The sequence below is a fragment of the Rhodnius prolixus genome, unplaced genomic scaffold (genome assembly GCF_049639745.1).
Source record: "Rhodnius prolixus isolate KJV_2025 unplaced genomic scaffold, Rpr scaffold_4, whole genome shotgun sequence".
Classification (NCBI taxonomy): Eukaryota; Metazoa; Arthropoda; class Insecta; order Hemiptera; family Reduviidae; genus Rhodnius; species Rhodnius prolixus.
Genome location: NW_027411614.1, coordinates 25,477,898 through 25,497,912, shown reverse-complemented (window position 1 = coordinate 25,497,912; position 20,015 = coordinate 25,477,898). Strand labels below are relative to the sequence as shown.

The 20,015-nt window shown below is 35.1% G+C and overlaps 1 protein-coding gene across 1 annotated transcript in view; it reads left to right on the top strand.

Annotated features, from left to right (window-relative positions):
* Positions 1 to 9,007, top strand: part of LOC141456502 (lachesin-like) — a 353,521-nt gene extending 344,514 nt beyond the window's left edge. Inside the window, exon 9 of the mRNA XM_074132563.1 lies at positions 1,916 to 9,007. Coding sequence (XP_073988664.1) covers positions 1,916 to 2,238 — 323 coding nt within the window. The 3' untranslated portion in view covers positions 2,239 to 9,007. The remainder of the gene's footprint in view (positions 1 to 1,915) is intronic.
* The last annotated feature ends 11,008 nt before the right edge of the window (positions 9,008 to 20,015 follow it).

Below are 20,015 nucleotides of genomic sequence, written 5' to 3'. Positions count from 1 at the left end.
CGAGGGAGCCAAGTCTGGAGAATATGGGGGATGTGAAGCGAGTTGAAACCCTATTTCCATTAATTTTGCGACCACAACTGCTGAGGTGTGAGCTGGTGCGTTGTCGTGATGGAAAATGACTTTTATTGTGGGCCAATCGTGGGCGTTTTTCTGGCAGCTCGGTTTTCAAACGGTCCAATAACGATGAATAATATGCACCTGTAATAGTTTTACCCTTTTCCAGATAGTCGATGAGGATTATTCCTTGCGAATCCCAAAAGACAGTCGCCATAATCTTTCCGGCCGAAGGAACGGTCTTCGCCTTTTTTGGCGCAGATTCCCCCTTGGTAACCCATTGTTTAGATTGTTCTTTGGTCTCAGGAGTGTAGTGATGTATCCATGTTTCATCCACAGTGACGAAACGACGCTTAAAGTCCTGCGGATTCTTCTGGAACAGCTGCAAACCGTCCTTGCAACACTTCACACGATTTCGTTTTTGGTCAAGCGTGAGCAATCGCGGCACCCATCTTGCGGGATAGCTTTGTCATGTCCAAATGTTGATGCAAAATATTATGTACCCGTTCATTCGAGATGCCCACAGCACTAGCAATCTCACGCACCTTCACTCTTCTGTCATCCATCACCATATCATGGATTTTATCAATGATTTCTGGAGTAGTAACCTCAACAGGGCGTCCAGAACGTTCAGCGTCACTTGTGCCCATATGGCCACTCCGAAAATTTTGAAACCACTTATAAACTGTTCTAATCGAAGGTGCAGAGTCACCATAATGTTTATCAAGCTTCTCTTTAGTTTCCTGAGGCGTTTTGCCTTTCATAAAGTAGTGTTTAATCAACACACGAAATTCTTTTTCGTCCATTTTTTGAAAATCACTCGACTTCCTCGATTCAAACGAATGCCAAACACAAAGAAATAGACCGATCTGGCTGAAATTTGGTGTGTGTTCTTCCAAGAGATGCTACTAACTAAACATGACCTCGATATGCGCCAGTAGTGCTATCTCTCTGACTTTGCACGGACTTTTCAAACGACCCTCGTATTAGAGTATAGAACAGAAGTCAATGTAAAAATATTGAATGTGTGAAAGCATTCGTGGCATGGATGATTGGGGTTCAGTTTTAAAGTGGTTTAAACAGGCGAAAGGTGACGTTTCGGAACAAGACGTAATTAAAATACAGAGGATTGTTTACATTCTTATTAATCAAAGTCCTTAAACGTTGGATTAGACTCTATATTCTTCTTGCCTCCTCAAGAGGTCTGTTCATCCTTTAGTAAATTTTTTTAGCCCACAATATGTCCTCAATGTTTTTGTTATGGAATTTTAATTTTTCAAGAAGTTTCTCAATTTTTCCTAATTTTAATCTGCACCTCTGCATGTTCATTAAGCATACACCGGATACAAAGACCGCGTTCTTTGGTCTTATTAAGAAAGTTAGACCTCGCAATGGATAATAAGAACAGGATTAACTAAATTAAGCGATTAGAGCAATCATTACAAAGAGGTTACCTAACATAGAGGTCTACTTCGTTATCCAATAATCAAAAATGTGGTTAAAAAAATAACCATTTCCTGGTAGTTAAGTAAAGTTAGGAAAAGCCACCAGACTGTCGAATCAGTTGAAGTAGGTTACTTCAGATTGTACGATAAATTTTAACGCTGGTTTGTCTAGAAACATTTTGCTTATCCCTAAAATGCATATAAAAAGAATCTTGTAATATAGAATATTATTCTTTTCTACAGAAATATTGAGATATGGTCAAATAATGTTTTGTTAAAGAATTACCTTAGAGGTCGTGTCCCAGCTAAAGAAGTTTGCATTTTCCCTTACAGTTACTTCGCTAAATTATTTTTAATTTAGTATGAGCTCGAAAATAATGAAATTACCATAAAAAATTTAAATATTTTTTGATTAGAGATTCCTGGTGCAGTAGGCCGTCGATATCCCGCATTGCCAGCCACTGGAAACAGTTCACCATCTCAAACTGGACATCAGGCGAGCATCACCAGCGGGGGCAGTAATACTAATTCTGTAGTTGAAGATGATCTAGAAGTGGATGGCGAAGGTGAAGAAGAAGGATCTGCAGAGTCATCTTTACCGGATACACCGCCACCAAGTGGTCGACAGACCAGTGGTCAAGTAACCTTAGATCCTAGCCAAGAATCTAAAGGTGCTGAACTTAGAGTTAGATTACTGAGCTATTGTGTACTTATATTGCCAACGATTTTAGCTCTATAGCTACCGTTTTGACGCGGCAGCCAACTGTTCATTGTCTTCCTTCACCACATACTGTATAGCATTAAAGGCATGGGAATTATTGAGTTAAACAAAAAGAAACATTAATCTATAAGTATGTGACAATACATTAGAGCTTCATGTTCCTAAATTATTACCTTCCAGTCCTTACCTTAGTTCACCTTTAATTAGAACCATGGCGTACGTGTCCTTATGTAATCTTGAATAGCTGTTTAGATGAATTTCACTAAAATCTAAGAAATTAATTTAATATATTATAAAAAGACGCCAGCGCAGAAAATGAAGTTCACTGAGAACCGAATCTTCTCCGAATAGGTTCTCCTGTAAAATAAAATAAAACAAATAAATAATTAATAATAATAAATAATAAAAATAACATTTAAATGGTATTAGAAAAGATTCATACCTAATTAATATCACGGAAATAAATACCAAAAAAAAAAAAATCTTATTTTGCAAACAATATAAGATAAAAAATTTTGCAATATCATAATGTAACTTGTGGTCACATACATCTTTCATAGAGTGGCTATTAAATAACGAGACTATTGCTGTAAAACATTTTATTTTAAATTTATACATAACTAGTTATTATCACCTTCAATATACACCCCTCCCCTAACCCTACAACGCTCCATGCGTATTTACCATTGTTCGAAACAGTGCTGGAAGTCTTTTTCTGTGAGCACCTGCATGACGCGTGCCGCTTTTGCTTTCACAGCTTCAACGGACTGAAATCGTGTTCCTTTTAATGCAGATTTGACTTTGGGGAACTGATAAAAGTCACATGGGGCCAGGCCAGGCGAATAAGGCGGATGGCCTGAAACTGGGATGTTGTACTTGGCTAGAAACGTCTTGTCAGGATAATGCAGTGTGAACCGTTCTTCCACAAATTGGGTCGTTTTTTCCTTACTCTTTCACGGAGTTAAGCAAGCACCTCACGGTTCGGTAGTAATGTTGATTAATTATAATCAATATTTTCATCCGTATTGGACGTGGAAGGGCAACCCGGGCGGTCATAATCTCCGTCATCTTCTCGGTCATCTTGGACACGCTTGAACCACCAAAAACTTACGCACGTGATAAACGTTCATCGCCATAAACTTCTTTTAATGAAAGATAAGTTTCAGTAGCGGTTTTACCCATTTTCATGTGAAATTTCACGACAATCGTTGCTCTACTACATGTGTAGTATCATGTTTTCGGCAAAACGAAACTAACACCTCTTATACGTCGTACAAACGACGGTTCCGGTCAGACAGACTTCTCTACAAGCACGTGAGACGCTGCAATCGAAAGAGAAGGCTTTACGCTGCACAGCTTTCGGTCGTTAAGATTTAGCGTATGCATAGTTCTTCTGTAGCAGTATCAGTTATTTAATAGCCACACCTCGTATGAGCATGAAAAGGCTTGTTTCGCGAAACTAGCAAATAGCTAGTAGGCTCCAGCAAATTCTAATAAAAATAAATTACGAAATATTTATTTTGTAATCCTGGTTGGCTTTGTTTACAATCTGATACTCTTTTATTAACCAGCTTTAAACAAAATTGAAGATGTATACTCTAACCAATTTGTAAAATCCGGCTTTTTTTCATATATTAGTGTGCATTTCTGGAATAACTCAAAAAAACTATCCGAACGCAAATACTTCTTCATAAGTTGGCCAATAGAAAAGAAATATCACAAGCTATTGTTAAAACTTTATAAACAATGTAGTTCGTACAACATGAAGAGAATGAAACAGGAAATAATAGGCTAGAAAAGTATTCTAGAAGTTGGTTAGTAAAGTGGGTGAACAAGGTTGGCCAGCTTGGGAATCTTATTCATGTGAAAGTGAAGTGGATTTAGGAAACTGAGGTATATTTGTAAGCTTGGATTTATTATCTACTAGAGATACTAAGAAGATATATATTATATTTCTCTGAGACAGCCATATTTGTGTTTTAGGTTCAGGAAAGGTTTCTTCTTAAAGTAAAGAAGAAATTCAGTCAAGGTCTAATATAATCTAATGTGAACATTTTGGATTTATGTGTGGGTATGTCTAACATGAACCAATCTTACAGAATGTGCTTGCCTTGTCCATTTATCTGACCCTCATCATGAGAACTATTATTTTTATATGTTCTGTACAATGCTAAATATTTCGGACTGTTCTTGCCCAAAATGGTGGGTCCGATACATTAAACTTGAAAACTTACGTGACTAAAAATGAGTGAAAGTAAATAGCGTCCCGATTCTCCCTTTTTGTCCTCTCTTTTTAAGGTGCGTCAATCTCTGAAGTCATAAGAGGTCTGGAACTTTCTTTCAGTGTACTGCTGTCCTCATGACAGTGTTCCCTCGTTACAGAAGGACTGTAGGAAGGTGAAATCTGATGGCTAACTCGAACTCGGGATCTTCGCGTTGAAAACTAGTATCCCATAATCACTAAAGCTAATCCCTTCTCTGATTCTTCCTGTACTCTTCAATTTCGTTCTAGAGATGGTTGTTCAGAAAATTACCATAAACTATGGAGGAAGTTTACAAAAACCTATTTCTTCAAGCCTCGCCTTATGTGGGCAACGTAGTACTAACAGCTAGGTCTGCAAAAGCGCTCAAATAAGTTTACAAGAATTTAGAAGTAGGTGCGGCTGCGTTTGGACTCCAGGTTGCCGAAGATAAGACCCCTTATATGAAGTCAAAGAAAATTTAGGGAATCTGCAAGGTGGGGAATATAGATTTAAAAAGTTACCAGTGAGACTGAGTACCTTGATTCAGTACTCACTAACAATAATGACTTCAACCATGTCAGCAATTGCGAAATGGTGTAAACTCCAGCTAACGCTCGAATAGCGAAATGTTCAAGATACAGTCCAATTCCCAACAAAGATAACCAAAATAATGAAAGTTTATTCAAACAATAAAGCAGATGAATTGTAAAAAGTTAGAAAGTTAGCATTTTTAGAATAGGTTACTTTATTATTGAAGTGTTACCTGAAACCAGATCATAAGTACAACATATAACATATTAGGAAATCCTAGAAAAAATATTTTAGAATTCTGCAACTTGATGTAGACTCGGACACTGAGCTTTCAACAGCAATGATATCGTTATAATTAGGAGTGAACTCCTCATGAGAGATAAAAATATTATTTTTATTACCTCATGAGAGATAAAACATTTTTCAGACTATATCTTTTCCAAGATAATGACAACACAAATAATTTTAGCTAGCTCTTAACTTCTTGCTATCCTTGATGAAAGCTCATGGTAGGCATATTAAACAAAAACAATCTTTCTATAATTAATAAATACGAAAATTTGGTTTTAAATGGTCAATACAACTTTGCGTTGATTCCCCTGGAAACGCCATCTCTCTTTTCAAAACTTCGCCAAAAATTTACTTTATTCTAGAATAATTAAACGATTGATTTAACAATAAATTATTTGCTTAATAATTCCACAAGTGATTTTTCAATTTCTTTTATTTTTATAAAACCCAAACATGTTTCAATATAGTCATATTTATTTGAAATTACAGAACCCTAGATAATATAAATGATTTGCTAAGGAATTACTTTTTTCTTGAGTACTCTGTCAATATGTGCTGTTAGTCGATTTGCCTTTTTATTTAGTCTTATGTTTCAACGTTTGTGAATTATATATGTGAACAATCATTTATTTATTCTGGTCAAAATATATATATATTTTTTTTTACATATTTCTGTAGTTACTTCATTAATTATGGCTCTAAATTTAAATAGTTAAATCAAAATTTGGGCGCTATTTTAAAGAAATTCTTAGGCGACACAAATTACGAGTAGAAGTGAACTAACTTACAGAGAAATCCAATAACTTCTTTGTTTCATCGTAAACTTTATCATTGCTATCATAGCGGGAATCATTTAGAAATGCTTAAGTCACTGGAAGAACTTAGTAAAAAAAAATGTCTAGTTGGGTAATGGTTGAACTTGAAGGCCAAACTTACAGAATTTCTGTGGTGTTCATATAGTTTTTGGCTGAAGAATGGAAATTCATCCATTTCTCTATTTCAGTCTATTTATCGTATCTTTTTGCCAAATATTACCCACAGCTAAATTTTGTTCGGTGTAATTCTTCCACCTTTTCTCGGTACCATGCTTCACTTGAGTTGAGGCTCGTGTGATCATTGGCTATCAGATCTCTGCAGCACTGCAGCCATGAAAAACAAAAAACCTGCCTACAGAGAGAGAGAGAGAGAGAACATTGATATCGTTTTAAATATACAGGGTGACCAAAGTTATATGCTTCACCCACTTTTTTTTTTAAAGTGCGGGAAATTTCGAAAAAATAAAAAATACGTATTTAATAATTTTTAGTCAAGTTTATTTTCAGTGTCTGACCCATTTATTTAAACCCCTGTATCTCGAGATACAGCATCCAACTTTTTTTTTTCAAATGGAACGTTATATTTTTTTTTGCTGCTGTTCAAACTGTCCACGGATGGGTACCATCAACGGTTAGGCACACCAAAACTCTGGACTCCCACGCTCTGTTTGTTTTTAGGAGCTCAAGTACTATAAAAATATGCAGCAAAAAATATAACGTTCCAATTGAAAAAAAAAAGTTGGATGCTGTATCTCTAGATACAGGGGTTTAAAAAAATGGGTCAATCACTGAAAATAAACTAGACTAAAAATGATTAAATACGTGTTTTTTTATTTTTTTGAAATTTCCCGGCGTTTAAAAAAAAAGTGGGTGGAGCATATAACTCTGGTCATCCTGTATATATACAGCCAAATAATGATCACTTTTGGCACTTATTACCCTGGCATGCCTGAAGCCATGGACTAAGATGTCCATACCTTATCCACTTCCCCTTCCTTATTCCACCTCCATCTTTTCTAACAGGACCATTTTCTACCTGACATCTCAATTCTTCATTCTATCCTTTCGCATTTTTCAAATACACCTCTTCAAGTAATCCAATAACATTTATTCGTGAATGGCTTGAGCGAGTATAGCTTACTTCGATAGACGATCGTTCAGAGATGGTAAGACGATGAAATAGTTGAACAGAAAAAGAGGTGATGGCTGTCAAAGGTCTTTGGCAGGTCCAGGAAAGACTCTTTGAACCTGACCGGCAACCTGTAGATGGGAAATCGCCGATTAAGAAAGTGAGATTCATAAAATAAACAATTTTTTTATTTAGACAAAAGCCAGTCTTTAAGAAACAAGAGGTTTTAATAAAAGTAAGAAGTGAAAGTCGCATTCAAGTAAATTAATATAATTTTTTATGTAGCCGATTCATTACAATGAATTTAGAAACTAACTATATTAAAAAATAGCAGTTTAGTGTGTCTAAATTTTGTCTTTTACTTGATCTTAATATTTCTACAGATTTTAAAGGATTTAATTTAAAATTAGTCATTTCTTAACTCTTTTTTTTTCTGCTATCGGTACCCATATCAAGCTGAAACAAATGAACATATTTAACATCAACATAACCCAAGTATTGCTGGCTGGTTTGTCTAACATTCTTGGGACTAGCTAACTAGTCTACAAATCTTAGCTTTAGAATTTGCTGCTTGTCATTGTTTATTCATGCTTTTAAAAAATAAGCCTAGGAAAGACAAAAAAAAGGTGGTGATAATAACAAATTTGAAACAAATTGACCAGTTTTATGTAATAAAATACAAGAATATTTATTTATTACCAAGTACATACAATTAATATATTGTAATAACCTTATTTACATAAGGCTACAAACTGGTAAGATACATTGTAGTTTACCGAAAAGTAGATGTTTAAAAATAAAATCATAGTAAAAGATTATTTATGTGTATAAAAATTTATTTTATCTCAAATTTTTGTAAACATTGTACATAATTAAATAAAATAAAAGATATCAGTTTTCCTGGAGTAAATTAAAAGTTCATATTTGAAAATATAAATATTTTAAAGGGTAATTTTGTGCCAAATTTAATAACAATAAAAAACAAAAAAAATTCTATAATTGGCATTAACTCCAAGAAAACATGAATAAATATCATCAATAAATATGTAATAACAATGTAAATAATATTTTTAAAAAATAATAAAATTTAATCCATATCCATTTTTTTTTTTTATTAGGAGTTGAAAACTCGAATAACGTGTCCATAAAATGGATTATTTAAAGATATTAAAATTATATACATTATATTTATACATATATTAAATATGAGAGTTGGATAATTAATTTTTCTTCTCGTTGAAAATTTTAACAATTTCCTTTATTTTTTTAAAAAAAAATTATTCAATTGGAATAATTGAAGAAATATGATTATTAAAGAAAGCAAAAAGTTTATCGGTTCTATAATTTGTAAATAAATAAAAGTAGTTTGTATAAACGTTTGAAATTGCATTATAGTTAGTTAAGAAATCATATTAAGAAAAAATATATATTTAAAGGATTGTTTATTGGATGTTGACAAAAAAAAGAAGAAATAAACGTAATAACAGCTAAAATAATTGCTTTTATTATTTTGTTAGCCATATGTGAATATTATATTAAATATGTAATTTTTTTTTTGTTATTTAAGTTTTATAGATATTCATTGGTTATAATTGTAATGATAATTGATGAATATAAGAGTGGTTATTACGAGTAAGACAACAAAGAGAGTTTTAGTAGCATAAACTATATAAATGAAATGTATGAAATTAAAAGAAGATATAAATAAAAAATGAATATGGCTAATATATTTGTATGATCTTGTTACAACTGTAGGCTAAAATAAAATTATAAATATGCTGCGTTATTTGATTTATTTTAATTTTGAATTTATTTTGAATTTTGATATTATTTTGCGAACACGGAAGTATTTTTTTAGAAGACTATTGGTAATCATAATTTAGCACATTCAAAATATTTTATATATATTTTCGTAAGATTCTGAATTTTCAATTTCATTATTATGTTGAGAACTACATACATATTGTAAAGTTTTTTTGTCCTTTTACTAAAAACTTCACAACTACAACTAGTGCCTGCCACTAGTTAATTTAATAATTTGTGGGTTTGATAAATATTAAAACTCGCTAAACTTATAAGTAGTCTGATTTATTAACACATTAACATTACTAACATTAACATTTATTAGCAACTAACGCTATTCATTACAGTTACCATTTACAACAGTCACAACAGTTTACTGTTACTTACTCACTACGTAACGCCACAAAACTGTTCCACGACTGACTACTAGTCTCAGCTGAACTAACAAAGCTCTACTCACTAACTGACTAACCGCCCAACTAGCTAACTCTGAAGCACTCCGCAACACTGATTCCCTCAAACTGTTCCTTCCAAAGTGTCTCACAAAACTGTCTCTCAAAGACTAACTTTCCAAAGACTGACTAACTCAAAACTGACTTCTCCAGCTGTGTCTGTCTCCCTTTAACTGCAACTGCCCCACTCCGTCTGTCTCACGCCCGCCTGCCGCTCACTGGCTGAGGAAAACACATACTGCCAACACTTCAACTGGGGCCGCCCTCCTCCAACACTCTGTCTCACTCCAACTCCGTCTGTCTCACTTCCACCTGCCGTTCATTGGCTGGGGAAAACACATACTGCCACCTCCCCAACTGGGGCCTCTCTCTCTTAGCTGGCTTTCACACAGTGGTGGACCGTTACAGGTTACGGTCACTAAACTGCTTGAACAATCTAGCCCTTTCTTTTCCAGCTCAGGTAGAGACCGGCCCTTTTTGTTTACACAGTGGTGGCCTGTTACCGACTTTGGTCGCTCAACCCCTAGAACAATCTAGGCCTTTCTTCTCTGCCCAGGTCAACTTCGTTACAATATGTATGTATATTTCGCCTTGTGCAGTCAATTACGGCTTGATTGTCGGGTTGGGTTTGATTCAGTGAGCTTTTGGCACTTCCTTAAATTCGTTCATTGAAAACCAATTTTTTTTTTTTAATTATAAAATCTCAGGTTTGATGGATTTTTGGTAAAGCTAGCAGGTAATTAAGTTCAAGAGACAAAAGGAATTTAACCAACAACATTAGAGTTTTTCCAATAGATCAACTACACAAAGAAGTTGTGGAATCCAGGTAGCTTAAAGAAAAGCACTTAGTTAATAGAACGCAAGTTCCTGTTCAACGTTTTACAAAAAGCTGGATATCATGCTAGATTGTTTTACTGTTTATATAATAATACGTTTATTTAGAAAAAAATTCAAATACATACATAAGAACACACTGTACTTATTGGACATGGCATAAAGCCGTCTGCCAGAGTTTGAACTGTTTAGGAACATAAATAGATTAGAATATAAAATATAAAGAATTAAAGTGATTATATACGCATCTTTTTTTCCCTCAATGTTTTGACCCGAGCACTAGAGCCCCATTAACAAATTTTAATAGCGTTACTAAATGGGCAACCCCTGTAAGTGAGTCCACAACAGTCTCCGGCGACAAAAAACCGTTACCCCAAAGTATTGGCTTCGTAACTCACGAGTAAATTGGGCATTTGCACAGAAAATGAAATAGGTCTTCACGAACACGGGAGCACATTAAACATATTTCCTTGCCTGACTCCTTTGTATAACAGGGTACAGCATTTAACCTAAGTAATTAAACTGTTAATTTCAAGAGCTGACGCATTTCGTCAGCTGACATTTAATATCACCATTGGTTAGCACTAGCTGTTTGTACAATAGAAAACGCTCAGAGTGTATCGCTCTACTCACAGACACCTCCCTATCAGCCCTTTTTAAGTTTTTTTAATAATGCCTAAAACTGGACTTCCCATGTTTGGAGATTCTCAAGCTGAAACCCAGAATCTGCTGAATATTGTCTTGAATGTTGAGACCAACGATTGAACCACAGAATTTTAAGATTTACAAAATCTCCACTGCTAAATTCTTGGTTAGATGGGTGTCAGGTGCAGATAAGATTTTAATACGAGGGTCATTTGAAAAGTCCGTGCAAAAATAAAAACTACTTAATTTTTTGGGGTAAACCTTTTTTATTTTTCAACATAGTCTCCTTTTAGGCTTATACACTTCGTCCAACGCTGCTCTAGTTTGTTGATCCCTTCCGAATAATAGGATTTGTCCAAGTCTGAAAAATAGCCATTCGTTTCTGCAATCACCTCCTCGTTTGAATAAAATCTTTTTCCCGCCAGCCATTTCTTCATATTGGGGAACAAATAGTAGTCCGAGGGAGCCAAGTCTGGAAAATAGGGGGGATGTGAAACGAGTTGGAACCCTATTTCCATTAATTTTGCGACCACAACTGCTGAGGTGTGAGCTGTTGCGTTGTCGTGATGGAAAAGGACTTTTTTGTGGGCCAATCGTGGGCGTTTTTCTTGCAGCTCGGTTTTCAAACGGTCCAATAACGATGAATAATATGCACCTGTAATAGTTTTACCCTTTTCCAGATAGTCGATGAGGATTATTCCTTGCGAATCCCAAAAGACAGTCGCCATAATCTTTCCGGCCGAAGGAACGGTCTTCGCCTTTTTTGGCGCAGATTCCCCCTTGGTAACCCATTGTTTAGATTGTTCTTTGGTCTCAGGAGTGTAGTGATGTATCCATGTTTCATCCACAGTGACGAAACGACGCTTAAAGTCCTGCGGATTCTTCTGGAACAGCTGCAAACCGTCCTTGCAACACTTCACACGATTTCGTTTTTGGTCAAGCGTGAGCAATCGCGGCGCCCATCTTGCGGATAGCTTTGTCATGTCCAAATGTTGATGCAAAATATTATGTACCCGTTCATTCGAGATGCCCACAGCACTAGCAATCTCACGCACCTTCACTCTTCTGTCATCCATCATATCATGGATTTTATCAATGATTTCTGGAGTAGTAACCTCAACAGGGCGTCCAGAACGTTCAGCGTCACTTGTGCCCATATGGCCACTCCGAAAATTTTGAAACCACTTATAAACTGTTCTAATCGAAGGTGCAGAGTCACCATAATGTTTATCAAGCTTCTCTTTAGTCTCCCGAGGCGTTTTGCCTTTCATAAAGTAGTGTTTAATCAACACACGAAATTCTTTTTCGTCCATTTTTTGAAAATCACTCGACTTCCTCGATTCAAACGAATGCCAAACACAAAGGAATAGACCGATCTGGCTGAAACTTGGTGTGTGTTCTTCCAAGAGATGCTACTAACTAAACATAACCTCGATACGCGCCAGTGGTGCTATCTCTCTGACTTTTCACAGACTTTTCAAACGACCCTCGTACAATGCTTGAAATGTAGGTTTAATAAAACTACTCGAAAAACGTTCAAAACTGACTCTGACGAACAAAAGAAAACTATACACCGCCCTACTTGCCCCAATACGAAACACAGCTCTACGGAAGCGCCAAAAAATCGAACATCAACCGACTTCAAACCTTTCAGTCTAAAATCCTGAGAACAATAGTTAACGCTCCCTTATACCTCTCCAATCATGCTATACACTCTGATCTAAATATTCTTCTCGTCTCTGAAATAGCACAATCTCGCTACATAAAACTCCACTCAAATCTACACAATGACAACCTTCTGATCCACAACATTTCTACTACAACTACTTCCTTCAAATCCACATCGCAGACTAAAGCGGCGGTGGCCACGCGACCATCTAAACATATAACGCCGACCTCCTAGGATGGTGGCTGCGTAAGCTTGCCAATCTGGCGAACTAACGGCTTCCATCACTGGATGGTCGTCGTTCACTGCACTCACGCCCTTGGCGCACACGCATATATGTATAAGTACATACGTATATAGTATATACGTGCAAGTGCATTTGCGCTATCCTTATCTCTCATCTCTTTTGCTTATTGTACTGGATACAGTTGTAAAAAAAATAAACAAATTTAAAAAATATATATATGAATATTGATTCAATGGAGCTCTCAATATTAAGCATGTAATTTGGAGTGGAATTTTGTTTTACTGTTTATTCCACTCTTTAAATTAGTTATTTAGAAGTTTATTTTTCTTTTTTTATGGTAAATACAAAATGCACCAAACAATCATACATTCACTCTTCAAGACTTTTCAAAAGTTTTTAAAGACTTTCGTCGTACTTTTTATACGGAGGATTTTGTTAATCGTAGGCTTCTTGTTTAATCCTTCTTCCTACAATGACGTGGACGAAACAACTTCCAATAAATTCATTCTTTTTAAACATTTTTAATAAAACAATAATTTATTTCGGGTCGTTATGGAAAGCGTATAAGCCTGACGACCGACGATTATTCTTCATAGTTATTGATGGTTCCGTTTACACCGTGTTGACGACAAAAAGTAATATGTAACCTGCACCCTTGTAATATTTGAGAGAGGAAGAAACGCTCCAAACCTAAGTTCTCTTTTCCTCTCGGATAGATACATTTGCTTAAGAGTCAATGCGGCCAGTGTTGATGCACTCAGGCAAGTCGGTTAGAAAGTGGAGCATCCAACACATTAGAGTTTTTTTTACCATCTCTCTCTCCCTCACTTCAAAGAGCCTTCCTCTTCTTCATCATTCTTTATCCCTTCTTTAAACACTTAAGTGGAAGGGGCGGCAGAAATCTTTCATACCCGGCACTTTCTAAGTATTATAAAATACCAATCTGGAGACTTTTGCCCCATTTCTAGAACCCTCTATTACTACCGTAGTTCTTGTGGTCCCTCATCCATCATCTCTTTAGATTGGATAAAAGGAAAGTTCATTTATCCCTTCCTAATCTTTACCCTGTCCATCCTGCGCCGCCGTCAGCTTTCAGTTTCTTTATATTCCAATAGTTCATTTTGTTGTTCTAATTAATCAGTGTATCTTTATAGATTCACTAAATCTTTTCAACAATACTTCTTCAACTTTTATTCTGGCAAACATACTCGTACATTTATATTCACAATTGAAATATTATTTTTGTAAAATAAAAGAATAAAAATAAAAATAAAAACGGGAGAGAAACACACAAAACTAAAACACATAAAACATAATAATAATTTCCTAAATACTCATAAGGGTTTGAATAAACACAAATTAACCTAAATATAGTTTATTCACATAATTCATAAGACATAACATTCATAAGGCATAACTTCCATAAAGAGTGACCAAACTCAACTCTACTCCACTAAGGAATGTCTCCAACTACCTGCTACCTCTAGCTACCCCTAACGGTCAGCCCTTCTCTTACACCCTCAACAGGGTTGCCAAATATCCAACATTCCAAATTTACTACATTTTTAATCTATTTTTTTTATTTAACTGTTTACTTTTGATCCTAAGGAAACTTGAAATTTGAAAATGTTTGACGTGATTCATCGGGTTCCAATTTCATTGCTGTCTTCCTTAATTTAATTTTTAATGTCTGAATAATTTACTTCTATCTACTCATCATTCGATTCTTTTGGTCATCCCTTCAAATTTCCATTCTCATTCCTTCTCTAAATAGGTCTTGAGCTTTTCCTTTTTAGATTTTTCTTTTTTTTTGGGTGGATGAATTCCGATTTTGAGTTCATGAATTTTTTGTGTGACCTATTCGATTCCTAACCTGACCGGTTCTGGAATTTTGCATCCATCGTCTGAGGTTGACTCATAGGATTCAGCGTAGATAAGTTGACTTTAACTATGTTTCTATCAAACACGACCTTTCATGAAAAATGTTGGCCAGTTCAATGTGAACATCTTTGGTTTTTATTAAGTCTTTCTTAATGTTTAATCTTCGCATTTCGTTTTTAAACTTATTTTGTTTTGGTAAGCCAGTTTTTGTATTTAATGTTGATATATATTGGCGTGATAATTTGGACTTTACATTCAACAAAAATATTTTTTATTATTATCAATAAAACATTGCAATTTATACCAGATATAGAGCTAACTTTTCTCTACAATTATGTATAGAATTCATTGAAATCTGATAAATGCGAAATGAGATACAAAGGTTTAAAATTTGAACTAATTTGGAAACCTCCAAAATTTGACCTTCTGTAACTCATTACCTACTATCACTAAAACATTACATTTTATACTAGTTTTAGAACTAACGTTTCTCTACAATTCGGTAAAGGATTCATTGAAATTTGCTGAACAGCGAAGAGAGATACAGAGGTTTGAAACTATAACAGATTTTTAAATCTCCAAAATTTAACCTTCTATAGCTCATTAACTATTAGCACTAAATAATTGCTATTTTTACCAGTTACAGAGCAAACTTTTCTCTACAATTCAGTAAAGGGTTCATTAAAATCTGAAGAATACGAAAAGAGATGTCAAGGTTTGAAATTTGAACCATTTGCGAAACCTCCAACCTTCTATATTTTATTACATATTATCATTAGAACATTGCTATTTATACCAGTTATGGAGCAGACTTTTCTCTACAATTCAGTAAAGGATTCATTAAAATCTGAAGAATATGAAAAGAGATGTCGAGGTTTGAAATTTGAACGATTTACAAAACCTCCAAAATTTAACCTTCTATATCTTATTATCTATTAGTTTATATCTCATCACTAGAACATTGCATTTTACATCAGTTATACAGCTAACTTTTCTCTATAATTCGGTATAGAATTCATTGAAATCTGATTAATGCGAAGAGAGATATAAACTTTTTAGAGCGCCACGGTAGCCGAGCGGTTAGAGGCGAGACCTGCGAAGCTAATATGCATTGTGGTACTGGGTTCGATTCCCGGTCTTAGGCCTTGGATTTTATTTAGGGTTAATAAAAGAAACTTACAGTAAAGTATGTTTGCTAGTCGCCTCCGTTCACGACACCTAATTTGGTAGTCGGACGTTAAGCCCCGCCTGAAAAAATAGGCGATTACTTTACATTACTTTTATAAACTTTTTAAATTTTAACGAATTTGAAAACCTCCAAAGTTTTACCTTCTATAACTTATTTAACTATTCTCACGAAAATATATTTCTCTATGATAACTATCATATGGTTATAAATAAATGGTTATTTCATCAATTTTGAACTAAAGAACTAGGAATCAAAAGATTACAATAAATCTACCTATCTATTATCTATCTAATCTATTATTAAAAAAGGAAGTACATCATGAAAGTATATGGAAAAGTTCAGAAAAATTGAATTGAGTAATTTCCCTCTGTGAAGTGAAACTGGAAGATTATATAAATGTCAGAAAGTCTAAAACGTAAAAGTGTAAGTAAGGTATTGCCTTTTTTTTCAGGCGGGCTTAAACACTACTACCAACTAAAGAAGATGAATAATTTCATCCCTTGGGTGATGAAAGGAAAGAATTGGATGGTAGTTATCACAGAGTTAATGGAGTCTTTCTAGAAACTTTTTAGGAAGTCAGAGAGACGTAACATTGAGAACATAAGAAAAAGGCAGAGAAATTAGCACCCAATAGGTGCTTGGAAGTTTGTTATAAATTGAATGAAGGAAACAACTAATCTAGACAGCAGTTGAAACGAATGAAACAAGAATCTAGAGAGTCCAGAGGTTTGTTTAAGACAATTGATTAGAAGGATTCTCGGAGATGAACGGATTTTCTTCCTCACAATTTAGCCTGTTTCTATAATCCCTAGAACAATTTTGAAATTTTGGTTCGCAATATGTACATATATGATGAGGAATTATGTTAGTGACTTGAACAAGGTGTTAATAAGTTTTAATCTGCAATATTATTCATTTAGCAGTGGCTATTTAACGGCATTAGTACCTAATCTAAGAATTATGAAATACATACATATCTAAGTATATGGTTAAAATAGAAACATTTTTACTTCTAATTTACTGGAATCGTCCCAATCTAATTTATTTAAAATATCGTATGGAGCTAATAATATTGTGTACAGGCACAAAGTTGTTTGGAAGCAAATTCTAAAGTTGATTGGACTGTATATATATAAAAATATTTAAGAGCCAAGTTGTGAAACTCTATTTGTTAAGTTTTATGCAAATAGGCGACACGCAGCGCCCGTATAAAGTCCCTCTCGCTTTTCCATCAAACATCCAATCCACTTTAATCTTTGCTACCTGCTTTCTACCTTCATTTTTTAAAAGAAAAAAAACTAAACTAATTTACAGGCTAACCAACATGTCAAGTTATGGTTTAGGTAACAATATGAACTTAGAACCTAACCTCTATAAATAATGTAATATATTAAATAGAAATTAAAAATAACAATAAAATGTTGATACAATTCTCAAAAATGCTACCTAGATTTCCTTTAAAACCTCCCATTTACTGATTCAATTTTATTTTAAGCATTTTTACGGTAACATTTATGTTTGGATGATTCTAAAGGAAATGCCAGTTCAGTGCAATGTGCACTTCTACCTTACAGGACAATTCCGTGCACATTAAAAGCAGCTATCAAATATTTGAGAATGATATTTTTTTTTACTCCGAAGTGATAATTCAATTATTTGGTGTTATGGAAATCCATAACCGATCAGAATTTTAGAAAACAAACAGCCTTTTAAGGATAAAATCAATGATATGATTGGTCGTTTTCTTTCTTTTATTTTTTATTTTTATGTCATAGGCGAGAGAATTAGGTAGTCCTAAGTCTCTCTTTAATACTTAAACCAACCTTGGCGCAGCTCACCAGGTGCACCTTGATGCAATTTTGGTTTTACGAACATCTGTATTACATCAAGAATAAAATTGAATTCTTTGCTAAAATTCCATTCTAGCTATGCAACGAGAAGCTGGAGGCCGACCCTATTCTGGGCCTGCCTTCGGATTTTATGACTCCCAAATATAACTTCTACAAGCCTTTCAAAGTCTGTATTAGAGACCGGGACGCTTGGGGACGTAGACCCCCAGTTGTGGGAGATTCGATGTGGTACACGGATGGCTCCAAGACGGAGTGGGAGTGTACGAGGAGAAACCGAAATGTAGCTTTTCGGTTAGGCTAGGAAAACTAGCTACAGTTTTTCAGGCTGAGCTAGCTGCAATTAGGTTCTGCGCTACCGAGATTAATGGGCGAGGAATTATTAATTCTAAGGTCGTAATTTTCTCGGATAATCAGGTTGCTCTAATAGCTATTAGTTCCTACCAGGTCAATTCAAAGCTGGTTTGGGACTGTCTGAGTGCTGTGAAGGAAATTAGTGACCAAAATAAGGTCTTTCTAGTTTGGATACCTGGTCATTCAGAACATAAGGGAAACGAAGCGGCAGATTTATTGGCCCGGGAAGGCTCTACGGGACACTTCGTTGGCCCGGAGCCGCCCTGTTTTGAGGTTTCGAAGTGTGTTAAGTCTGCGGATGATTAACTCATGGGTGCAGAGTAAGTCTCAGGAGTGGTGGCTCGCCACCACTGGACAGAGACAGGCGAAGGAGTTCTTTAGAGGCTATTCGCCGAGGCTGACTGCAGAATTAATCCGTCAAGGCCGTGGGGGCTATAAGGATAATTGAAGGCCTATTAACTGGCCACTGCAGGCTCAGAAAACACATACATCGGATGGGCCTGGTGGATGATAGCCTCTGTAGGTTCTGTCAGCAGGAGGAGGAAACGGCACTGCACATGTTGTGTCAGTGTGAAGGGCTTGTCTTGCTAAGGATGTTACTTCTCGGGGAGGAAAAACCAAGGCCTGTGAGTTTTACCCAAGAGTCGCTCTCCAGAATTAAGAGTCTGATTAAACGGACGAGTCTGGAGGGTGAGCTTTAGAGTGAGGGGAGCCACAATAGATCCAAAGGGGTCGCAGTGGCGTAGGCCTTGAGGCTGCCCTAATTTAATCTATCTATGTTATTTTGAAATGTTGACTAAAGATGGGCTCTGAGTATTTCGAAACGTTTTGGATAGAAGGAACAATTGTTAAAAATCAAGTCAGTCTGATTAGGATTTTAATAACTAATCAAAATACACCTTGTGAGAAAGACAGTTATTTTAAAACAAACTCGCAATCAATTATACGTAGTGTGCGAAATGCCAAAATTTGTCTAAGAAGTTTCTTTATTTCCCATGGGTAAATATTCTTAAGTGGGGTTTATTTTCTTTCCTTTCTGCTTTTAGAAGAAGAAGATTCATAAGGCAGCTCTGAAGAACGTAAATCTACTAAAAAGAAAAAATATATATTGACTTGTAGAAGTAAAATGCATTCTACATGAAATTTATTTGTTGTCGCAGGATGAATACTAAGGAAAGATAGAGCTGCTTATAAAAGATTCCTATAAAAAGAACTTGCTTGAATGACCTGTTAGATAAGGTGGTTTGTCGCTAAAACCCTTTACTCAGTTGAAACTCCTAAAGTATACAATGATCAAACAGAATGTAACATAATAATTTCTATCTAAAATTGGCTAGCATCAAATAGACCCATTAAATATGTTTTGTGAAGACATGAAAGTGAATTATAAAGCGTTCAACGGAATTAAATTGAGTTTTTTTTTGTTTTTAATTAATATAAAAATATCATATTACATAATTGAACAAGTTTTCTCAAAACAGTTTACCAAATGCCAAGTTATCGTGTTTTCTCTTTTTCTTTATTTTTTGCAACCTCTTCTAAAATGCGCTTCCTAAATGATTTAGCGAGAAGACTTTTCCGATTTGTGATATGAATATGGAAACTGTAATTGGCACTAGAAAAACTTGCATTTTACCAAGAATCTCCTATCTTCTCAGAATCAACATGCTTTTGAAAGTGATCTTTTGATTACTTACTTAAATATTTTTCTAGGGGATTTCTTTTTTCGAATTGGTTAGCCCTTTACATTTCTATACTCAAAGCGCACCCAGGAGGGTTTTTATGGGTTAGACCAGGGGTCGTCAACCCGCGGCTTGCGAGCCGCATTGAAACGAATGAAAATTCCATTTCTTAAACGTATTTTTCCA